Source organism: Parasteatoda tepidariorum, chromosome 9 (genome assembly GCF_043381705.1).
Source record: "Parasteatoda tepidariorum isolate YZ-2023 chromosome 9, CAS_Ptep_4.0, whole genome shotgun sequence".
NCBI lineage: Eukaryota > Metazoa > Arthropoda > Arachnida > Araneae > Theridiidae > Parasteatoda > Parasteatoda tepidariorum.
The window spans coordinates 25,590,835-25,600,851 of NC_092212.1; the positions used below are offsets into that span (position 1 = coordinate 25,590,835).

Below are 10,017 nucleotides of genomic sequence, written 5' to 3' on the forward strand. Positions count from 1 at the left end.
TAAATTGCAGAACTATAGCACAAATGGTTCTGAAGTTATAAGAGAGAGACACACAGACAGACTTTTTCCTTTTATTATGATAGATAAGCAAACATGGAAGTGCTATTTTACTTTTGGAATCCCGGTGATGCGTTTGTTGGCAATAAAAGTATCCTTCATAAAAACGAAAATTACGAGACGTCTTTCTTCGTCATTGAACTTGTCTGGAGTAACAACAAAGCATCATAAAGTCGTTATTACTTTTGGACGCGTCAGAATTAGATTTTTAACACTCACTGGAAAAGTTTCTACCTATTCAATTGAAAGACATAAAAAAAATATGAATGTAGCAATATGCATGCCCAAAAATAAACAACGGATATAAAATTGAAAAAAGTGCGCCTATTTTGTGGACAGTATCTAGATTCGTTTTCTGGTTCGTTGTACCTAGACACTTGATATTTAATTGTTATTTCTTCATTTTTAGCGACACAGTTTAAAGTTATAAATTTTTTGGTGACAGTTGTTGTTTTTGTCTGTGTCATAAACCGGAATTTTAGAGTAATAAAAAGGTACTATTATAATAATAAAACCAACAACAATTGTAATAAAAAAAATGTTTATAACTATAGGAGAAAAACATTCAAATTTTAAAAGGCAAATTACCTAATACTAAATAGATTGCTTAAACATTATTTCTTCCCGGAACAGCAAATTTAGATTAAAAATTTCAGTCAGGCAGGATATTAGCAAGTGCGACCTCGAAGAATAGTGGTTGCTAAATATTAAAAGCAATTAGTTTTAAATTTCGAGTGGTCAGTAGCAGTTTGTTGAAAACAGCTTGCATCATTTGTGGACATGGCAAAACTGATACGGGAATGCCACAATCAAATATAAAAGTAAAAAGTGGTAGAAACTCAATCCACTTTTATCTATTTATTATCTCTTAAATTATCCAATCGTAACTACCACTACAATGACTTAAATTTCAAATTATTTATGTTTAAGGCAAAAACATTCTGTACTTTCACTTTCAATGGTAAAGTAAAAAATATGCTATAAATAGTTATCTAGTTTTAACTTTCTATAATGAAGTTTTGAATTTTCTCAATCAGCCGTTTTAAGTAACCTATGGCAAATCTGCTGTCAGCACACTTTGAAGCATCATGCTTGAAGCTTTTAGTAATGGTGTCATTTATGCCCTTGCAAATTTCGTATCTTCCAAAATGAGGAAAGGAAGTTAATAATGTCTTTCTAGATTTTAAAAAAAAAGTTTTTTTAGTGCTCCTCACACTATTGTATTAATATATTTTGCTTTGGCTATATTGATAAAATATTGGAAAGCACTCTTTTTTGCGGATATAANTCACCACTATTCTTACAAAAATTAAGCACATATATTAATATGCGTTACTATCATGGTTGTCAACTTATGTTTGCTCATATACCACGTATTTGTTTGCTTAAAATTGAAGTTTTAATTCCATTTTAATACCACTGGGAAAAATGATAATGGAAGGGATTAAAAGTTGGCAGGTATGTAATAATCTTTACGCTCGCAATTTTCAACGGGATCAAAATATAAATATATTTTCGAATCAGATTAATTTTCGGTTATTGTTTTACAACCACTCTGAAAATCCATTCTCGGAAGGAGTGAAAGTTGGCAGGTATGATTTACTACCACTTTAAATATGAAAAATAAAATCTTCCGGAAGAGTTGGCAGATATGAAGTTTGAATTTTCTCAATCAGCACTTTTTGCGTTTTAAGTAGCCTACAAGGCTGAAAGCCTTTATATAGCAAGACGGTAAAGAGAAAAAACTGGTACGTAAAACATTTTATTCCAGCATTTTTTTTTTCAAAAGAATAAAATATCTATAACTATCAAGATTTCTTTTATAATTTTAGCATATATATGAAATTGCTTCTTTTCCAAGATAAAGTGGATTTTGCTGGATAGTTTAAAAAAGAATAAGTAAACTCCTCCCAAAAACTAGCTATAACCGAAAAGGTTTTACTACCAGCCTTCCCTCTTTTCCGTCTCGCTTTCACCCCTGGTAGCCTATGGCAAATCTGCTGTCAGCACACTTTGAAGCATGATGCTTGAAGCTTTTAATAATGGTGTCATTTATGCCCTTGCAAATTTCGTATCTTCCAAAATGAGGAAAGGAAGTTAATAATGTCTTTCTAGAATTTAAAAAAAAAGTTTTTTTAAGTGCTCCTAACACTATTGTATTAATATATTTTGCTTTGGCTACATTGATACAATATTAGAAAGCACTCCTTTTTGCGGATATAGTCGTGTGAGCTGATGAAAAGATTATATCTTTTATTTTCCGGATTTTTATAATTTTTCTTTTTCCCTTTTTTCATTGTTCTGTAGTTTGTTTCATGTTTTCTCTACATTTTGAACTTAGTTTATGAGTTCTATTTCCTTGCAGCTTATGCGCAGTATATAAAACTTACTGTTTTTCTTAATTTTCTTCGTTTTTTTTTCTTTTTGCATACCCTCCAACTTATGAGGATTTTGAAAATAATTCTTTCTAGTGGTAGCGAACCAAAGTAGAAATTTTTAAAGCAAATGAATCTCTCATAAAACTTTTATTAGAACTTAAGAATCTAGCCGTATGCCCTGCACTTTTATAAGTAATAGTGGACAAGTTACGCTAAAATTAATTTTTTTTAAATATTAAGACATTCATTTTGCTACCGTCTGAAAAGAAGAATTTTGAAACTACGGAAATTCCGTAGCAGTTGGAGGGTATGTTTTTGTCCTTTTTGTATTGATTTTTTATGCTATATATAACACATGGATCAATAAGTCCCGAGACTAACAATGAAAACAACATTTTTTTTGCAAAATTTTTTTTTATTCATCAACATAATCACCTTTTAGGGTGATACAATCGTTCCAACGCTTTTCCAATTTTTCAATACCATGTTTATAAAAAAAATTATCTTTCGCTTCAAAATAAGCTTCAGTTTCTGCGATGACCTCCTCATTTGAGCCAAATCTTTTTCCCTGGAGCACTTTTTTAAGATCAGCAAAGAGCCAGTAGTCACTGGGGGCTAAATCTGGCGAGTATGGGGGGTGGGGAAGCAGATCAAAGCCCAATTCGTTCAATTTTGCCATTGTTTTCACCGACTTGTGGCAGGGTGCATTGTCTTGGTGAAAAAGGATTTTTTTTCTCTGCATGTGCATGTTACGTAACGACGCAAGAAATCTTTTTTATTGCGAGTAAATAGCGATAAACAGCTTTCTGAATCATTGACTCGTTGCTGTTTTTGTTCCATCGAAAGCAATCGCGGCACCCACTTGGAAAAAACCTTTTTCATGAAGGATAGTAAATACACTTCCATATGATATCTGTGTCATCTCAGCAATCTCACGGAGCTTCACTTGACGATCTTTCATTATAATTTTTGTCACTTCACTCACATTTTCCGGTGTAACGGCTTCCACAGGTCTACCCGAGCGTTCCGCGTCATTTGTGTCGGTACGACCACGTTTAAACTCGGCAAACCACCGACAAATCGTTGCTTTTGATGGACAAGAGTCCGGGTAACATTTGTCAATCCATTGTTTCGCTTGCACGGTGTTTNAAATATATCATTTGAAATTAATATTTATTTAGTAACTATTTAAGATTTTACGAGAATTCGTTGCACAGTCTAGCTCTCAAGAATGTTTAGAGTCTTAGTCGTAGTCGAACAATATTCCATTGGCTTCAAAACTAAGTATGAGTTCATAACAGAAAAATAATGAACTTTTTAATTTCTGGCATTTAGTAGGCGTTGATAAACTTCTAAAACTTAAAATTGAAAAGTCACATTTTAAAGTCGTTTTATCAAGAAAATAATCCCACTTTTAAATAACATTGTCTTATTATAATCTGAATGAATAATCTGTTATGATTAATAAAATTTCATTTGCAGATGTCTTCCTTCAAAGAGAATACAATATCCTTTGGTGGTTATGATTTTACTCTTCATCATTACAACAGTAATTGTTTTCATAAATACCGATAACAGTAAGTATGCATTCTGTGAGAAAACTATTATTTAATATTTAGTCGTTAAATAATTTCTACTGTCCCCCAAATTCATGAAAAGTTCCAAACATGAATTCGTTACAGCTATTCTATTTTTTCTTTTATAACTGTCGTTGAACAACCAACTTAATTTTGAGTTTGCGACTACCAGTGTTCAACTCCATAGTCTCGTTATTTATTGAATCCAATCCAGAAGACAAGGGAACTCCTGGATCAAGCATTGGGAGAAATTTGTCCTTTAGGAGGTTTTTTTTTTTATGGAACTAACCCTTACTTGCCTAACGATGAGAAGAAAACCGCAGAAACATCCCAAGATTAGCTTGACTGACCTGTGGACGGTGCGAACCGGGAGTGGAATTCATATCGACGAGCCATTGCTGAGATTCGAACCTCGGGCCCCTCAGTGGAAGGCGATCGCTCTATCCCCGGTGGTATGGCTAAGTTATCATTATTTTTTTTAAAAACCATCATTGAAAAGCCGACCTAATTTAGGGTTTACAACTATCAATGCTCAACTCCGTAACCTTACAATTTTGAACCCAATCCAGAAGACAAGGGAACTCCTGGATCAAGTATTGGGAGAAATTTGCCTTCGTGATGGAACTAACCCGCATCTGTGTTACATGGAGAGGAAAAGCTCCCACGGTTAGCTTGGCGGTAAGGGGACTCTAACCCATGATCTGTCTATCACTGAGGATATTTTACGTCAAAATTAATGGAGAAATGATACTAATTCAGTTAAGAGAAGAAGAAAAAACGCCAAACTATTATTGATGCTGATTATGGTTACTTTATTACTTATTAAAATTAGTACTTATTAAAATTATCAATAACCGATGTCATAAAAAGCAAAATTAAAGAAGAAATGATACTGATTCGCTTAGGAGAAACGTAAAAAATCGCCATTTTATTACTGACGCCAATTAGTTTAGGTAATAGGCTCTACTGGTTTTATGGTAATTGGTGGAATTTATGGGATCGAGTAAAAATAAACTCACTAACAAAATTAAAAGTGAAAAAAAGAGTTCTAAAAAAATAATCAAACAGCAGCGGTCGTCATAGCAGCGGTCGTCATAGCAACGCATGCAATGACGACGCCTGCGCACTGTTTACTATTACTCTTGATGTAGTTAAAAAGTGTGAGGACGCCATCAATCCAAACCAACACCCATTTTGCCGATGCGTAAAAAGAGAGAGCATTCCAAGAGACAGAAGCAAGAGATAGATTTCTTAGAGACTAAGAGGCAGAATAAACAACGATTAAAGAATAGAAATTTACAAGCAAGAATTTTAAACTACTTCATTCATATTTTTTAAAATATGAAATGATTCAAAGGAATCCATATAATTGGAAAAAAAGTAGTGTTGGACAACTTTTGTCTCAAAAACTGATGCGTAGAATTCTAACAATATTGAGGAATGGAAAAGCTTTCATTACCTTAATTTACTTTGACATGTTCCTTAAGTCCAAGTGTGAGAATTCGTTTGATTTGGCTTTCATAATTAAAACAACATTGGCGATGGAATTGGTAAGTTTCACAGCTTTTTGTCAGCAGTGGCTAATTTTAGAATAATTTTTTTTAAGATTAAGTGAATTATGATAACTTTTTAATTATACTACCTTAAATATACATTAATTAAGCGAATATTAATTTCTGCTTCAATTTTTTTATATAGTATACAAATCTTGTAAACTAGTTAAAAGTCTTTCTCTGTACACATTGATAATTTCCTTACGATTAAAGTTTTATTGAACTGTGAATCTCTGGGTAAAAAATAATAATTCGTTCACTTAATTTCAGGTCAAGACACGTTCTTTGCTGTTACAATAGCCATAGTGGTTGCAATAAACTGTAAGTCATTATACATTTTTTTTTGTATAGTTATAATAGTAATTGGAACGCAATTCTCTAAAGTTCCAAAAATAAAAATTATTATTGAATTTTTTGGAAATTGAAATACTATTACTTAGAAAATAATGAACTTCATAGCACGTAATTGCTTTGCTAAAACAATTTTTTTTTATTTATATCTTTTCTGGCAATGCCATAATAAATTAAGATCTAGTTCAACAAAATGCATAGGAACAAACGTGCAATTTTTTAGTACTTACAATAGAATTCTGAACAATTTAAAAAACGAAGCTTATGTTATAACGTATTTAATTTTTCACTTTATTTGAAATGGGTGTTGAAACAATATTATTGACCTCCTTAAGAATGTATAAATTTCCTGAAATGCAGACCTCCCTGTAAACTGATACGACCTGCGGCTCGTTACAACTCTGATAATCTTTATTAAGAACAAACATAGATCGAAAAATAAGACATAAACTTTTATTTTCAAAATCAAGTTTATCAACATCTTATCTTTTGTTTCAATTTATAAATTTCAATCCATCGCACTGGAAATGCAAATCTAAAATATTTAACCTCTTCGAGACGGGCGAGTCATATATGCATTCTCAGGGTTTCGATAATCAGGGTAAAAAAGATATAACTGGTAGTTAAACTATTTTTATAGCAGTTCATTTGTGGGCGGGGTAATAATAGATTGCTTTATTTAATTCACCACTACTAAGTTCGAAATAAAAATTGTATAGTTACACTTTGAACTAACATTGATTATATATATGATTAAGGATTGGAGTTGTTAGATTTAAAGTGAAAGCAAAAATAAGTCTGTCTAATTAGCTATGCCCAAACTTAAGCAACAGCTTTTTATTTTTTTCTATCCTGATTCTGATTCCGTACGAATTCATTTATGACTCAATCGTTCCGAAAAGGTTAACAAGCAAAGGGGAACACTCCTCCATGTTTATAGAAATTTTTATCGAAAAATCCTTGTTAAAGGGAAATTTTTAACAAATACTACTCTGTTGTTAAGCAGCTGGGAAGAATTTAATAAAATCTTTTGATTTGTCCCCGCTGATGACAGATTTTTCTCTGGGATTGCTAAACATGGACATGGATGCCGGCACACAGATCAGCGCCTATGTCCCCAGAGGCGGCATCTATCAGAAAGAAATACTGTGGCCAGGAAAACAGACAGTTACAACAGCGGCATACCACGCTTCCCCCGCACGAGCCGACCCTAGCATTCGCAACGTCACCAGAGCTAGGCCCAACATCTGCCCTCATCTCCCGTCAGGATCCTTAAATTTATTGTTTATTTATTACTATACAAATTAGAGAAACAGATATTATCAAACATGTAACTATAATAGAATATTGATTATTAACATTTAAGACCTGCACATGTAAAAAAAATGTTTTCCCTAAATATCGCAGAGGATCCTATGCATAGAAGGTCAAGAGTTTTATAGAAAGTGAGATCCATTCAGCGTATGTTAATATCTTTTTTTCATATTCCAGCTATGTGTGGCTTCGTTCAGGGTGGTGGAACAGGTATAGCTGGCAGCTTACCGAAAAAGTACATGGGCTATAACGTCAATGGCATGGCAAGTAATATCATAGTTATTTGTTATTTTTCTTACCTAAAATACACTACTCGTTATTTCTTAATAATAAGTTCTAATACTTAAATAATATATAAAAGGATAGGATACTATACTGATAATCCTTATAATAAATCATAATTTTTTAAACCTTTTTTTCAATACGAAAAATAGTCAGAATTGGGTACATTTATTTTGATAAATTAACAACTTTTATTTCTAAGAATTATTTTCTGAAAATAATTTTATATATCACTATTTTTTTCAAATGTGTGAACATTTGAAATTATAATTAATGTAATTGTTCTCCAAAAAAGAAAGAAGCTCTTAAAAGTGGCATTTTTCTTCTAATGGCACATTTGTTGTTTCTAATCCCCTAGTGGTCCAGCACAATTAGTTCCATTCCATAAGTCCACGAGCTACCAGAAAATCTTAAAACAGAAGTGGATTTGAAAAAAAAAACTGATCCAACTTAAAATCAATACAATTTAAAATATTTTCGGGCTTCCTTTAAGTCTTTACTTTAAAATCCTACACTACACTAAATCTTAATTAGAAGTCTTTTATCTTTTGTAACTAGGAGAGACACATTAGGTGACCACTGATCATTGGCAAAGTGTGATATCCAAGTTTGCTGGCTTCTAAGTCCCTCAAAATGCTGGGTATCCACAGGGCAAATGACACAATTACAAGGAGTTGCGAAAACACTGCTCTTAATATACCTTTTTAGAATATTTGTGTTCTGTTTATTCGAGTTGGTCGAAAATATGTTAACCCTTTCCCGTGCTGTGCCAACGCCTCATATAACTGAAAGCCTCCACACGGTTTTTTGTAGGTAGTCCGATCGGACCACTATGAAGGTAAACCAATTATGCTTGATATGCTTGGAATCTCGGCGTTAAGCGCTTCTAACCGATTCATCTATAATGTTTTGTCATTTAGACTAGAGGTCATATACAGTTCTAAGTTAGGATCAGATAATAAGTCCATGATGAGGTGAGGCATGAGTTGATTTCAGTAGTACATCAGCTGGATGGGGAAATCCCCTGGATTAAACTTGTGAGGTGATGCAGCACGTCTTGGTCCTTCAGCAAGTCTTTAAGTTCACTGATGAGGCTAACAAGTCTGTGGGCTGTAGAAGTAGGCGTGTCCTTGGTCGTTTTCCTCTTGGGAGGCCTCGGTAAACCAATTAGTGAAAGAACCATTTAATATGAAATCTATTGAAAATTAGAAAGTGGTAGCAAATATATGTCTAAAAATTTGTTTAATTTAAGTATATGATTGGTTTGTTTTATTTGCTTATCAACCGCTACAGATTCAATTCTCAAATATACATGATAAATTTCTCTCAAGTAGTTTTACAATAGAATTTGGGTTCATACGCACAAGTGGCTCGCTTTTTAAATAATCTGCGCAGACTACTTATAAGACACCGTGAGGAGCTGATGTAGGAGGTGATGGCTGTGCAGTCAGTCTGGCAATGCTTATCCAAAAAAAACACAAGAAATGTAAAACTAATTGCTTTTAAACGTTTAGCAACCACTATTCCTTAAACAATGGAGAGCTAAGGTATGTTGCTTCACTTAATATGTTTTGTTTAAGGTCGTACTTGCTAATGTACTGCCTAACTAAAATTTTCAATCGAAATCTTTTCGTGGGGAAAAGTTATCAATTATTTAGAGGTAAACAAAATCTTATATCTCCGAATTGATATCTTCTGCTGCCTGAATGGAATACTTGCAAGTGACGTAGTATGGTTATCTCGATCCTGATTGGTAGTCGAGACGTGGCATTTGTTCACGTTAGCAACTGTTCCTTGCATTCTATTTCGAGTAAGCCAAGTCCCTCAAGTATCAGTTCACTTAAGTGATACATTCTATATTCTTTCAGGGAGATTTTTTCACAAAGATTTCAATTCTTTCACTATATATTTCTTACTTAACACAAAAACTGGCTCGAAGCCATGTAGAGCATAAACTTATTAAGGATCGAAGTTGCCAGGTACACAAATTTAAAATATATCACAGCTACAATAAAATATATAAACAAATAATAAATCTAAGTTAAAGACGTAGACGAGAAAAATTAAATTTCAACAAATTCAATGTGCGATACGACGCTGTATTTAATTAACTTTACATTAACATTCTAACTTGTGTGGAGAGACTTAGCCAACGCCTCCTATAACTGAAAGCCTCCACACGGTTTTTTATAGGTAGTCCGATCAGACCACTGTGAAGGATATCCACTTACAGAACGAGTCGTTAAATACAGAATATAGTTAAAATTAGAAAGTGGTAGCAAATATATGACTAAAAATTTATTTTATTTATGAATATTATTAGTTTGCCTTATTCACTTGTCAACCACTACAGATTCAATTCTCAAATATATAAGATAAATTTCTCTCAATTACTTTTATAAAAGGTTTTGGGTTCATGCGCACAACTGGTTCACTTTTTAAACAGTCTGCGCGGACTACTTATGAAAGACTGTGAGGAGGCTTCTTGATGTAGGAGGTGATGGT

At 33.0% G+C, this 10,017-nt stretch overlaps 1 protein-coding gene across 1 annotated transcript in view; it reads left to right on the forward strand.

Moving 5' to 3' along the window:
* The window catches only part of LOC107445032 (equilibrative nucleoside transporter 1), a gene marked incomplete in the record, with an annotated part of 55,360 nt that overhangs the window by 25,754 nt on the left and 19,589 nt on the right, over positions 1-10,017 (forward strand). Inside the window, 3 exon segments of the mRNA XM_043047234.2 lie at positions 3,918-4,012; positions 5,836-5,886; positions 7,408-7,495. Coding sequence (XP_042903168.1) covers positions 3,918-4,012; positions 5,836-5,886; positions 7,408-7,495 — 234 coding nt within the window.